This window comes from Pleurodeles waltl, chromosome 4_2, assembly GCF_031143425.1.
Source record: "Pleurodeles waltl isolate 20211129_DDA chromosome 4_2, aPleWal1.hap1.20221129, whole genome shotgun sequence".
NCBI lineage: Eukaryota > Metazoa > Chordata > Amphibia > Caudata > Salamandridae > Pleurodeles > Pleurodeles waltl.
Genome location: NC_090443.1, coordinates 561,698,193 through 561,713,485, shown reverse-complemented (window position 1 = coordinate 561,713,485; position 15,293 = coordinate 561,698,193). Strand labels below are relative to the sequence as shown.

At 44.9% G+C, this 15,293-nt stretch overlaps 1 protein-coding gene across 2 annotated transcripts in view; it reads right to left on the bottom strand.

The window, feature by feature from the left end:
• KCNT2 (potassium sodium-activated channel subfamily T member 2) overlaps positions 1-15,293 on the bottom strand; it is a 2,196,588-nt gene that overhangs the window by 901,470 nt on the left and 1,279,825 nt on the right. For both annotated transcript variants that reach the window (XM_069233351.1, XM_069233350.1), the window contains exon 9: positions 4,676-4,770. In XM_069233351.1, coding sequence (XP_069089452.1) covers positions 4,676-4,770 — 95 coding nt within the window. The remainder of the gene's footprint in view (positions 1-4,675; positions 4,771-15,293) is intronic.

Below are 15,293 nucleotides of genomic sequence, written 5' to 3'. Positions count from 1 at the left end.
CTGGATCATGGAAAGCTAAACATTTCTGAAAGGTAGACAAAATTTTGAATTCACCAAAGTGTCATTTGTGTAGATCTTACAAGGTTTAACTACAGAAAATAACAGCTGAAATAAACAAATATTGAACTGAGGTGAAAAAAACCCTGCCATTTTTCTTCACGTTTCACTCTGTAACTTTTTTCTGCAATGTCAGATTTTTTAAAGCAATATACCGTTACAACTGCTGGACTCTTCTGGTTGCGGGAATATATAGGGCTTTTAGGTACATCAAGAACCCTAGGTACCCAAAACCAATTAATGAGATGCACCTTGCAATGGGTTTTCATTCTATATCGTGTATACAGCAATTCATTTGTTGAAATATAAAGAATGAAAAATAGATATCAAGGAAACCTTTGTATTTCCAAAATGGACACGAGATAAGGTGTTGAGAAGCAGTGGTTATTTGCACATCTCTGAATTCCGGGGTCCCCATATTAGTATGTGAATTACAGTGCATTTCTCAAATAGATGTGTTTTTTATACACTGTCTTACATTTGGAAGGAAAAAATGTTGAGAAATACAAGGGGCAAAAACACTTGTTCTTCTATTCTGTGTTCCCCCAAGTCTCCCGATAAAAATGGTACCTCACTTGTGGGGGTAGGCCTAGTGCCTGTGACAGGAAACGCAGCATGGACACATCACATTCTTACATTGAAATATGATGTGTTTTTTGCACAGTGCCTAGCTCTGGATTTTGGCCTCTAGCTCAGCCAACACCTAGGGAAACCTACCAAACCTATGCATTTCTGAAATCTAGACACCTAGTGGAATCCAGAATGGGGTGACTTGTGGGTCTCTCACCAGGTTCTGTTACCAGAATCCTTTGCAAACCTTACAATTTGGCAAAAAAAACACTTTTTCCTCACATTTCAGTGACAGAAAGTTCTGAAATCTGAGAAGAGCCACTAATTTCCTTCCACCCAGCATTCCCCCAAGTCTCCCAATAAAATTGGTACCTCACTTTAGTGGGGAGGCCTAGTGCATACAACAGGAAATGCCCCAAAACACAAAGTGAACACATCACATTTTCCCAAAGAAAACAGAGCTGTTTTTTGCAAAGCGCCTAGCTGTGGATTTTGGCTTCTAGCTCAGCCGGCACCTAGGGGAACCTACCAAACCAGTGCATTTTAAAAAATTAGACAGCTAGGGGAATCCAATATGGGGTGACTTGTGGGGCTCTCACCAGGTTCTGTTAGCCAGAATCCTTTGTAAACCTCAAAATTTGGCAAAAAAAAAAAATGTTTTCCTCACATTTCGGTGACAGAAAGCTCTGGAATCTGAGAGGAGCCACAAATGTCCTTCCACCCAGTGTTCCCCCAAGTCTCCCAGTAAAAATGGTACCTCTCTTCTGTGGGTAGGCCTAGTGCCTGCAAAAGAAAATGCCTCAAAACATTATGTGGACACATCAAAATTATCAGATACAAAATTAGCTGTTTTTGCTGCGGCACCTGTGTTTTTTGTCCTGGGCTCAGCAACCATATAGGAAAACTTACCAAACCCAGACATGTCTGGAAAATAGACACCAAAGGGAGTCCAGGGAGGTGTGACTTGCATGGATCCCCCAGTGTTTTCTTTCTCAGAATCCTCAGCAAACCTTAAATTTAGCTAAAGAATCATATTTTTCCACACATTTCTGTGTGGGATCACCGCACTGTGACAAATTTCCTACCACCCACCATTCTCCTCAGTCTCCTGGTAAAAATTATACCTCAATTGTGTAGGTGGGCCAAGTGCCTGTGACAGGGAAGAGCCAAAAGCATATCGAAATTGAGGGGGAACCAAAGCGGGTCCAAAAGGGCAGTTTGAAAAAAAACATTTTTATGCCAACAAGTCGGGCAGAATTTTTATTGATATAGATACGACAATGCTGGGTGGTAGGAATATTGTAGATTCCTGGAGATTCCGGAAGGTTCTATCACTAAAATGTGGGAAAAATGTGTGATTTCCAGCAAAGTATGAGGTTTACAGGGCATTGTGGGTAAGAAAATGGTGTGGGGTGCATGTGAAGCACACCACACTGGACTCACCCAGATGCTTAGTTTTCAGATGTGTCTAGGTCTTGTGGATTTTTCTACATGGCAGCGTCCCAAAGTCCAAAAAGTGCAGCCCTCACCATTCCAAGTGGGATGATTTTGAGAGTTAGACAAGCTCTCATGGCCCAAATGTAAAACCAAAACCCAAAATAATCAAATGTCCTCTTTCTTGCCGTTGCATAAGATGTTTTAGTGTGCGGGGGAGAGCTGAAAGACTGTTACCTCCTTCAGTTGGGGTGGGGCATAACCATGCCCATACTGGTTGGTAGCCACCACCCCACTATTTTTTTTTTAATTCCCTGTCATCCAGTGGCCTTTTTGCCCTCCCCCCCCCCCAGGGAGTTGAGCAGGGGTAATTGCCCCATCTGCCCACCAGTGGGCAAAACAACTTTGGCCCCATTTATTTGGGGTGGGGGTATGGCCATACCACCACAATCTTTTTATGAAAACAAATCCTCCCTGGTCTCTGGTGGGCTTTCTGCCCCACTTGGGAGCAGATGGGCCTAATAACAATAGGCTGATTTGCCCCCACAGGGGGCAGAAAAGGCCTGAAAAGATTTTTCCCCCCAGGGGAGCGACCCTTGCTTAGGGGGTTGCTCCCCACGTCTAAAAAAAATAAAACACATTTTATTTATTTTTAAATGACCCCTGGTGACTAGATGTTTCTGCACCCCTGAGAGCAGATCTTCCTAATTACAATAGGCCGATCTACCCTGAAGGGGGGCAGAAATGGCCTAAAACAAATTTGTCCCCCCCAGGTGAGCGATCCTTGCCCACGGGGTCGCTTCCCTTTATTGTTAATATATAAGAAAAAAACATTCCTGGTGTCTAGTGGGCATTTCTGCTGCCCGATCGCTTCACAATTGGGCAGCAGAAATACTGAGAGAGACATCTTCCCTTTGATGCCACTCTTGCTCCCTCCACGTGCAAAAGCATTTCTTTTCCGATCCGCTCTGGAAGCTGAGCTTCCAGCGCAGTTGGGGCAACCTCTGATGAGGTCAGCGCGTGATCGTGTGCTGATGTCATCAGATGTCACTGGGGGCTCGGGAGGATGGGGGTGGAAGGGGAAGCGTGTGCTTGGGAGGAGGGTGCATGGCCATCGGGAGGGTCCATAGCAGGACGTAACGGTTACGTCCTCGGCACCCAAGAGGTGCAAACAAGGATGTAACTGTTACGTCCTGGGCACCCAAGGGGTTAAGGGCCTTATTTACAAGCCCCTCGTGCCACAGCTATGTCACTTTTTATATGTGAAATACTGGATGGTTTAAGTAGAGAGATGGGCTCTATGGTCACAGTATCAAACCACCAGGGTCTTAATTAAGTAATATTAATAGAAGACATATTAACCAAGAGGCTGACACAGGGGAAAGGAAGTAGTTCTGAAGGCTTTCCAGAAGGGATTGTATAGTCATGTAGGGTAGGGTTCATAGGAGACATATTTTGACCTCAAATAATTACTCTCTTGAGATCGGGCAGCAGAAATACTGAGAGAGACATCTAAGGAAAGGAAAGGCCTTTCCTTTCCTTTGATGCCACTCTCGCCCCCTCCACGTAAAAAAGCATTTCTTTTCTGATCCGCTCTGGAAGCTGAGCTTCCAGCGCAGTTGGGGCAACCTCTGATGAGGTCAGCGCGCAATCGCGTGCTGATGTCATCAGACGTCACTGGGGGCTCGGGAGGATGAGGGTGGAAGGGGAAGCAGTGCCCTAGGGAGGGGGGTGTTTGGCCATCAGGAGGGCCCATAGCAGGATGTAACGGTTACGTCCTCTGCACCCAAGAGGTGCAAACGAGGACGTAACCGTTACATCCTGGGCACCCAAGGGGTAAGGGCCTTATTTACAAGCCCCTCGCGCCACAGGTACGTCACTTTTTATATGTGAAATACTGGATGGTTTAAGTAGAGAGATTGGGCCTATGGTCGCAGTATCAAACCACCAGGGTCTAAATTAAGTAATATTAATAGAAGACATATTAACCAAGAGGCTGACACAGGGGCAAGGAAGTAGTTCTGAAGGCTTACCAGAAGGGATTGTATAGTCATGTAGGGTAGGGTTCATAGGAGACATATTTTGACCTCATATAATTTCTGTCTTGAGAGAAAGTGAAGGTAAAAGTTCAGAAACCATAAAGTCGGCATTCAACCTCATGCTTTTCCGTTTCATCCTTGGGGATTTTGCCCTCTAAGTGTCAACCTTCTCCAAGACTCATTGGCAGCTATCTGGTCCAAAGGTCATGTTTTTGGTTTTATTTAACTAGAATTAGGACTTTAGGCAGTAAAGCGAGTTATAGATTCATACAGTGAAATGAAAAAGCTAAGTTATATAGTGTAAACATTGCAAGTAGGTACGTTACAGTGCAAAATATAACAATAAAGCATGACGGGCTCAACACAAATACAATGCGATAAAGACGCAAAAGTATAAATATTACTTTTCACTGGAGGAAAACATGTAGAAGTGTAAAGAGATGATATCAACAGTAAAATGCGATACTTTCATTATTTTTTACGACTCAAATATGTGCAGGAACTGTTGAACACCGAAAGTTTGTTTCGAGTTTTTTGGGATTTACATTATTTAGTCTATTCACTTTAAAACTTACCACGTAAAGATCAAACAGAGTAAAGTAGATATCAGAATCAGGACTTGATTGAACATTGCTGACTGTGTCCGCTGAATTGCCCTGTGAAGGTCATTCTATATAAAAAAACATAAAACTAGTATTATTATAGTGAATTTAAAGATTCAAGATTATCATGCATTGAGGAAGCTGTGAGTTTACTGTCCATATCATTCATATTGATATCGTAGTTTTGAAAATCACATCACTTTATGATAAGGACGCCATTTATAGTTTATTGATTATCATGCATACTAATACTACAATTCAGAAATTGTTTCTGCAAGAGTTTCTCCTGAAAACTTCATTTACAGACTGTAAAATTGTTAAGATTAATTCCTCAAATTAGGAATTATGCTTCTGCAAGTGTTTCTATTACTACTTTATAGAATGTCCAATTATCTGTATGCAGTCACAATTCAGCAATTATGTTTCTTTAAGGGTTTCTGCTAATGGCCTTCTTTAATAGATTGAATGATTTTTCATGCCAATACCACCGTTCTAAAATTGTTTTTTTCAGGTTTTTTAGCATTTAAAGCTGCAAGGCTACGACTAGCTTGTTTACTACCAGTAGCGGTCGATGTCAGAGAAGGGTGGTGGGGCAGACGGGTTTGGTCGGTTGGCAACAGATAAGAAAATGAATTTTAATAAACGTACCTGCCTCCCGACCGATTGCTGCTCTTCTTGTCCTATGGCTCCACGGCAGGCACAGGCTCCCAGACTGCCCTGCGGCCAATCCTAAAGCTGCTCTTATGCTGCTTGTAGACTGGGTACCTGTGCCTGCTGCCTACAACCCGGCAACATAGCTTGGAGACAGTTCAGTGCGCATGTCAGTTTAGTCGTCCTGAGACAGTCGGCCAAACTCACATGCACACTGAGGGGAGTGCACACCACTCTAGCTCCATGGCTGTCATCACGATGCTGACCACGATGGCCCTCAAGACTCAGCCAGTGACAAAAAATAAAATTATAATAAACCTGGTTTAATATCTTTTTATTTAACAAGCTTTGCACCTGCTGACAGGGCGAGACGCTCTTCCCCCTTAATGGAGGAGCCGTCCCCGTTTACTGCTACTAACAGAGAAGCACTCTCATCCAGGCAAGCTCCCCCTCGCTGATTGGCAGTACCTCCTTGTCCTTCAGATGTAGCTCTTCTGTAAGGGCTGCTCCTGCCCATTTCCTGGCAGTCCCTGGTTTGCTCCAGTTTGTTTTTATTTTTGTTTTTGGGGTAGTTCCTGTTTTCTATTGGGTTTTGTCCTTGGGAGCGTGACTCGCAGCTCACACAGGGCCACTGTCCCTGTTCCCATCGCCCACTTCCTGCCTCCCAAGTGCCCCTCCCAGGACCTACTTAATGGAGGCCACTGCGCGGCCTCAATGAGCAGGTCCTCCCCAGTCTCCCCTCCCTGCTTGACAGTGCCTCTTTTCCCTCCCTCCGTAGCTCTGCTGTAACTCCTGCTCTTGCTTGTGCTGGGCAGTCCCTGTCAGTCCTTGCTCCAGCTTGTTTTTATTTTTCGTTTTTGGTGCAGTTTCTACTTTCTATTTGGTTTAGTCCTTAGCAGCGGGCCCACTGCTTGTCCATTACCATTCCTGCTATTCCCACTTCCTTTAACCAGCCTACCACCTCCCCAGTTCCCTTCCCAGATCTTACTTAATAGAGGCCGCAGAATGGCCATGCCCAACGCCAGGAACCCTGGTTCTCCCGACATCCAACGCTACTTCAGGAGCAAGTTCACAGCCCTGAACTCCAGACCCAGCGACAAGAACTGCTGCTGCTCCACTCCATGCTCTACAACAGGACCCTTTGTCTGCCACCTCTGTCAGTTCTCCTGCAAGACGGACACACCCATGTACCCACCTTTACCACCTCACCATCTTCAACTGCACCCAAACAATTCCACTGCCTTATGCTCAACACCCAATCACCCTGCAAACTCATAGCTAAGATCTGGGAGACCATCACTGCCCTCACCCCGACATCATCTTCCCCACCAAGACCTGGTTCAAGTCTGCCTTCACACTTGACAATACCAAGGCCACACTCCTTGGTTACAAGATTGTTCACTGGTACCGAAACATAATGGGGGAAGTACCATCATCCACAGGGAATCCATCCACTGCGCCACCACTAAGGACGTCAACACCATATTCATGAAATACCTCAACTTTCATCTTCGATTTGACAGCAAAACCACCATCAGAGGCCCTTTCGCCTACAGACTTCTAGGACCCGCCCCGACTTCTGTGACACCATTTCTGAATTAATTGTCCCCCAAGAGCCATCAACACTGATCACTACATTTTCGTTGGGGACCTCAATTTACACCTCAACGACCCCACGCCAGCACAGTCAACCTTCTGGACAGCATGAGCAACATCAGCCTCACTTAGATAGTCACTGACCCCAAGCACATCACAGGACACACATTAGATCTTATCTTCACCGCTGGCAGCAGAGATAAATACAGCCACACCACAGAGCTCACTGGGACAGACGATGCTATTGTCCACTTCACCTACACTTACACAGCAGCTCCCACGATGCCACTAGATCAATCAGACCAACTAGCACATTTCACCGCAACTGAAACAAAGTATCCAAAAGTCAATAGACTGACACCCTCAACTCCTCCACCCCAACACCTCAGTGAACATAAAAAAGCTGTAAAAAACTTCTCCACCTGGATTTACAACAGCACTGACAAAGCTGCCCCCAGCAAGCCCTTCAAACTCAACAGACCTCCAAGAAAGCCAGCTGGTACACCATGATACTAAGAACCTTGTAGCAAATATGCAAAATATGGAAAGGAGATGGCAGACCACCAAAGAGCCCATTAACCAGATTGCCTTCTAGACATGACTCAACCAGAAGGATACCAGGAGGAACACCTTAGCCAACCACATCAAAGCAAGCTCCAACCACAGCAAAGAACTTTTCATCATTGTCAAGGAGTTCTGCAACCCTTAGAAACTGAAAACGTCATCACCCCCTCCCAGGAACTCTGCAACACCCTAGCTGACTTTTTGCATGTTAAGATATCCAACGTCTACAGTAACTTCAAATCCCATCCTGCCACCTCAACACCCCCAGCCTCCCAAATCCACACAGATGCCCCAGCCAACAACAGGATCACCATCTGGAACCAGCTCACCCTACATATCACTGCCGACATCAAGCACTCTGTCCACTCTGGAGGTCCCTTGGACCGCTGCCCATACCACATGTTCAGCCTTGGCAACAACATCACCAGCAGCATGCTCACAGACATTGTCAACACATCCATCACTTTAGCCACATACCCAGATGACTGGAAACACACCTAGATCAAACCCCTTCTCAAGAAGCCTTCCACCGACCCCACCAAGCTCAAAAACTATAGACCCATCCATTCCCTGCTAAAAACCTTCAAAAGGCCATCAATCAGTAACTCACGGAATTCCTAGAGAACAAGCAGCTTTTGCCCACCTCTTAATCCTGCTCCCACCCCAACCACAACACCGAAACCGCTCTGATCAATGCCATAGACGACATCAGATTCCTCCCCAACCATGGAGAATCGGCCGCTCTAATCCTCCTCGACCTCTCTGGGGGCATTTGACATGGTCTCCCACCTCTCCCTGATTAAGGAGTTTCAGCAGATCAACATCCAAAGCAATGCCCTCAAATGGATCTCAACCTTCCTCTCCGGAAGAACTCAGAGGGTCCACCTTCCTCCTTTAATGTCAGAGTCCAAGAACTTCATCTATGGCATCCCTCAAGCCTCATCACTCAGTCCCACACTCTTCAACATCTACATGACCCCCCGGATAACATCAACAGAAACCACGGATGGAACATCATCTCTTACGTGGGCAACATCCAGCTAATCCTCTCGCGGTCTGAAGACCCCTTCACCATAAGAGCCAACTTCCACCTCTGCATGACCAGCATCGCCAACTGGATGCAAGACAACTGCCACAGACTCAATACATATGAAACAGAGATTCTGATCTTCAAGAACACTGCTTCACTGTGGAACAAGTCCTGGTGGCCTACTGACCTTGGACCCCTCATTCCCCCAAGGAACAAGCACGGAACCTCAGCATTATCTTGGCTCGCCAAATTTGCAAATTCTCTTGCTTGTGCTCACCAACTTAACGTTGGCATGCATGAGCGAGAGAAAAAACTCTGCACTGCGCCACTTTGCTGAGTTTTTCAGAACTCTGCACTCCACGCGGAGTGTGGAGTGGGGAAAACTCTGCGAACTCTGCTGGTGAAGCTGAATTTTTCTCCCACCCCTAAACGAAAAATGACATGCAATGCCCTCAATTACTTTTTAGGTGCATAAAATGCAGTCAGTACAATTGGCTCTGCCTTCAGGGGTGCAACCACTTCCCCAATTTGAAGTAAACTAGTTGATTAATAAGCTACAAAAGCAGAACCTCATATACAGGGTTTTAGCGAGTGGTGTTTGCACATCGTCTATGTAGGGTTCAAAACAAGCAATAGGCTTGATGGACAACATTTTAACATTTGTATTGTTGTGACTAGCTTATGCAGATTGAAATAGGAAGCTCTGCTTTTTATAAACTTTATGCAAAGCACAATATATTGGATTTAAAACAGTTACAATCTATGGGGCATATTTATACTCTGCGCTGAATTTATGTCATTTTTTTAATGTAAATTCGGCACAAACTTAACTCCATATTTATATTTTGATGCTAGACATGTCTAGCATCAAAATATTTGAGTTAACGTAATTTTTCGGATGCATGAACCCACCTTGCATCAATGAGATGCAAGGTAGGCGTTTCCGTCCAAAAAATGACTCAAAGCCCCTAGCGCCTTATTTATCCTCCATGCAAAAAAGGTGCACGTGTGGGCCTAAATAATGGCGCTAAGCCTGCTTCGTGCCATTATTTAATACCTGGGTCGGAGCAGGCATTGGGGTCCTGTCAAACACCATGGAAAGGGCCCACAATTGCCCACCCCAAGCCCCAGGAACACCCTCACCCACACCGGAGGGACACCAAAGGATGGGGGACCCCATCCCAGGTAAGAAGGGTAAGTATTGGTAAGTATTGTTTTAAAATAATTTAAGTGCCATTTGGGGCCCTATAATGGGCCCCCTGCATGGCACTGGCTGCAATGGCCATGCCCAGGGGACACTGTTCCCCAGTGCTGGTCATTGGGATGGTGGGCATGACACCTGTCTTTCATAAGACAGGGGTCAAAGGGTAATGATGGTTTTGTGTCAGGAAATGACGCTAGGCTGGTTAACAGCATTTTTATTTTGCCTCTAACCAGTCTAACGTCATTTTTTAAGGCAAACCCCCTTCCCCGTACCGCCACCCCCACCCGGCTAACGTAATTTTTCCTGATGCTAGCCCACCCTTAGCCCCGGCTTGCAGGATTACATAAATTTGGCACTTGGCTGGTGCTTTGGAACGACACAAGCCGTGTTATACGGTTTGCCACAAAACTACATTTGTGCAGTTTTGTGGCAAAATATATAAATATGGGTTTTTAACATAGTTCAAAAATGGCCAACGTGACTAAGAAACGTTTCAAAGTTTTGATTGTCTAAAGTCCATTTTCCATGTTTAATATTAGGAGCCTGATGGGGGATCTAATAAATGTACTATTCACTAATGTCTCCGAAATATGCTAGGAATTTGGTTGGCATTCACCAATAAATGCTTCACTGTTATAAGATGCTGTGTCCGTGACTGTTCTTTGTGAGGAGACCTTTGAGAAGTAACTCGGAGTAGGAGAAACAAATTTGTGAATAGAGGGGGTCACTACCCCATTGTGGTTTGCTGTGCCGTGCTTGGGACAGCACGATAAGATTTGTATTGTGATATATAAGTTGCCTACTGGCGGTCACCACTAGGTAGTTGTAGTTAGGACCATGTTTCCATAGAATAAAAGTTTCTTGACTTGCCTAAATCTTTGGCACCATTCAGCAAATCTTTACAAAATATTCCAAAAAAAGTGGCACAGTGATTTTTGTTGCACACAGAATGTTTTGGTGTGATCTGTCAAGCGAGAACCCAGAAAAAGGGGTGATCAAATAAGTTGTGTTTCCCATGTTATTTTTCATACGACCTTTAGACACAACTACAGCCTGAACCACTAAACGGACTTACACCAAATTTGGCAGAAAGCTGGCTTTCGGTACACAGATTAGGCGTTCGCTTAATTGGTGTAAATCCGTTATGTCGTTTTTGAGATATTAAAGGGAAAATACATTTGTATATCTAGGTCCTCTGGTCATCCTTGAGGACTTTGTGAATAATAAAAGCTGGCACGGAGCTCCAGAGCTCTGACTGGCTGTCAACACTTCAAACCAGGAAGTGTTGGCAGCCATCTTGGGACTCAGCTTCAGCTGAGTCCCAGAAAAAAGATGAAAGAAAAGAAAAAGGGCAAGGATCGGTACAAACTGTCTGCCATCTCCTCAGAGCACAATTTTGAAACAAATGTGGGGGAGCTGCCAGGCACCCCATGCAGCCCAGGGGACATACAAGATCCCCTGGGCACAATTTTAAAACAAATGCTGGGGGCTGCTCGTCCCCTCCCCCTCAGCAGCCCTGGGGACCACCACATCCCCGGTGCACAAAACCGCCTCATCCACAAATTGTCAACAAATGCGAGGGGGTCACCTCCCCCCTCCCTTCCTGAGGACTGCCACCTCCCCAGGGCCCAATGCCTCACCTCCCGAACTCAGTGTAACTTCTTTGTTGTCTCATTGTTTTCCAAGGTACTGTACCTGGGGTCTGTGTGACTTTGTGACCGGCCAACACTCCCTCGCCAGTGGGGTCAGACTGTTGGAACAATCCTGTCAAGATGCTGTGATAGCCCCAGTTGGAGCTATTGTGTTCCTAATCGCTTTACTAAGATTGAGGGCCTCATTACGACCCTGGCGGCCGGTGGTAAGCTGGCGGTAACACCGCCAAAAGGCTGCGGTTTTCCGCCAGCTAGTATGACCGTGGCCCAATAGCCACGGCCATACCGCCGGCCCCTCCAACATACCACCATGAGTCCCCAACCGCCAGCCTGTCCACGGCGGTAAACACTGCCATGGAAAGGCTGGTGGTAAGGGGGACTTGGGGTGCCCCTGGGGGCTCCTGCACTGCCCAAGCCAAGTGCCAAATTACGGGCAGTGAAATGCACGACGGGTGCTACTGCACCCCCTGCACATCAACATTGCCGCCGGCTTTATTACAAGCCGGCTGCAATGTTGATGTGACTTTTCCTCTGGCCCAGCGGATGGAAACACTATTACAGTACTCCATGGTCTTGTTTCTACTCCTGTAGTAGGTATATACAGGTGCTCTTATGGGTTTGTAAGTATTTATATCAGATCTACAGTGGGATAATGGGCACAGAAGCTTTGTCAATGGTATTGTCAAATGATAATTACAGGTACTGGGATGTGCTTAAATGTTGCACTGTTTGACGGTCGCTCGTAAAGGGGTCTCAACAAGCACTGAGTTTACTTTCTATGGTGAGACAAGTATCTGCTACTGCTTTGAAAGTTAAAGTGCCTCTAGAAAGACTGCTCAAGCCACATTCTTTTACAGAACAATTTTAAAATGTAATTGTTTTTCTACTGGTTTACAGCCAAAGATTGCATGCTATTGCAAAACATTTTCAGCTACTATATTCCTAAAAACACGCATGAAGAAATTACCAAAATACCTTGACTTAAACTTTCAATTTTTCCCTCCCTTATTTATTTTGAATGCCGTGCATGCCTCTTGCTTCTCACGTGATGCCCCCTAATGGTCACACCTTCTGGCCTGATTTAGAGCAAAGGTGATGGACCTATTACTGAAAGTCCACCCATCTAATTTTGAGTTGGATGGACCATCAGTACGTCAGCAGTAGATACTACTCTGTCTCTGCCACTGACATACTCCTCTGACAACCCAACTGAGTAAGGGTCGTTGGATGTCTTGCCATGTGTCTGTCTAGGAACAAGTGGCAAGTATTTACTTTCCCTTACTGACATCCATTTCAATAACCCCCCGGCCATGGGAGAGGGGAGTCACTGCTTTTTGTACTTCCAGAAAGAAAATCCCGCTTTGGGTTTTTAATTTTGAGAATAAAAGAAGAAAATTAAAGTGTGCCATCTGGCTATGGCAGCTTTCAATGAGGTTAACGTGGTCTGCCCTGAGAGCTATTCCTGCCAATGTCTACTGACAGAGTAACCATACTCTAATCAGGCCCTAAGTTATTAATGTATCACAAACAAATTTAAGTAAATTCATGGAATTAGACTAATCCCAATAACTAATGAGTTGGCCACTAACTTTGGGTTCCTGGGTAGCATTCTACCCACTAGAAAGTGTTTCATCTCCTCATCAGGTGTAGTAAACATTATATGAGTGCAATTTCTATTCAATTTAATTAATGCCAGGCTGCATGAATGGAATATTTTTTAATTAATCTTTAAATAAAGTATAAAATGGTGTTGCTTCTGGTCCTTTCCGAAACCAATGTCAACCAAGCCCAAGCTAGTGTTGGTGATTCATCATTAATTGAGCCATATTTTTTACCATTTATTTGCTGTCTTTCTTGGTAATAAGCATTTGGTTTGTCTCCACTGTATGGGTTGTTTATTTAGGCTTCATGAAGCCAGACTTATTGTCCTACTGATCTTCATAATATAAATATGTATGTTCCACAGACTTGTAGAATTGATGAAATGTTGATACATATTTCTCTTCCTGCAAAAATAAGTTTATACAAGAACAGGGGAAATTAAATCAAACATAAATCACAAAACACACCCATTTTTTGAAAATGCTTTTTTGCCTAGTGGAATTCCACAACTGATTCCTGTGAAATGTAATAAATATGCTGACAACACAGTCATCTTGAAAGTCTCCTCCATTACTGACTTCCAACACCTCAAGCACTCTTCAAGACATGGATGTCCAGCACCTAGTTGGAACTCTAAACCAAAACAGAATCCCTGCTATTCAACGCTAATAACAAGAAACTCCTTGGCTTAAAGACGTGAACTTTAAACCATAATTTATACCCAATGCCATATCACCAGTATTCCTCCCGGACACCAACCTCGCCCTTAAGGAACACTACCTAAAAAAAACAAGAAAGCCTTATACCAGCGCTTGCTACTTCAAGAAAGTGGAACTGTTCCTCTCAGAGATAAATCTCAGAACTGCCACCCAGCTCCATGGCCTCCGAGACTCAGCAATGACCAGCTATAAGGAACCCTACACACTTCAGCACACTCACAATGGCATGTACAAATATGACCACATTACCATTACCCGATGGAACTCCACTGGCTTCCCTTGCTGGCCTACACTATCTTTCACACCAGCTGCATCATCTTCAAAGCTGCCATGACCAGTAACACTGCTAATATGACATACAAGCTCACTACCAATGGGGGTTCGTAGCACACCATAGCCAGTATATGCTCAGAATAGAGAGTAAAGAGTGCAAAACAGGAAACACAAGGCATTCGAACTAAAGTAGTTATTTCCTTGTAAAAACAATAATGCACATGAATGGAAATTTGCCTAATATTTTTAAATTTGCCTGATTCTATTTTCCACAGACAATCTAATTTGCACAAATATAAAAATGCTGTTTAAACCAGTACCATTAAATACTAAGTAAAGTCATTTCAGATGAGTCTCGTTCTGTTGTTATCACACACACCCATTTTTTCTTGTCTCCCAGACCAATCAGCCTAATGTACAGCGTACTGAAAAACAGTGCAAACTGATGTCTACTAAATGTAATTGAAGTTGTTTAAGGATGTCCCCACTAAGAGAGATTTTGAGGGATCTGAAAAAGAGGTTTTGATTTTTGACACAGAAATGCTCCTATTCACCCACAACTGTACCTTTATAGCAGATGAGCCAATAATTAACACTGGCAGGCATTATGTGACTTAAAGGTTCTTAGAACGAAATTCATATTTCAGCCCATATCACCGAGTGAGCGCGTCTTTCCCCGTGTGGGAAACCTCCTCAAAGATGGCTTCCTCTGGCCGAGCACGTGGCTGTATCCCCTCAGAGCCGGGAGGGCTACTCTGGCTGAGCGCATGGCTGTATTCCCTCGGAGCTCAGAGGGCTCGTCGAACGCTCCAGAAGGAGCACGCTGCTGCAGCGATGAGATCAGCGAGACCTCACTGGGAAGGCGGATGGCAGATAGTAGCCATGTTGCATGTACGCAGACGGTTGCCTGGTGGGTTCTTTTTCTCCCCCCGGCGTGGAGAGACGGGGCTGGCAGGATTCGCCATCCTCTACCCCACCGTGTTTATGCCACGAGCAAGATAGTAATGGCCCCCATTAAGAGTAATGGGGTCTTTATTCACAAAAGTCTTGTGGGGATGATCAAAGGAGCATCGGAGCTCTTACATCTCGCCTACAAGGGCTGGGACAATGGAGGTCAGAATGCCCCTCTGAAACGCCTTGTCATTTTTCATTGCTATGGTGGCCATACGGTGATAATGACCTGGGAGTTTATAGTGATGTGTGCATTACTGATAATATGTCTTGCTAGGCCATGTGCCTCTTGTAGTAATGCCACTATGACCCATATGAATATGCTAAGCTGCTTCTTTCATGTGCCATA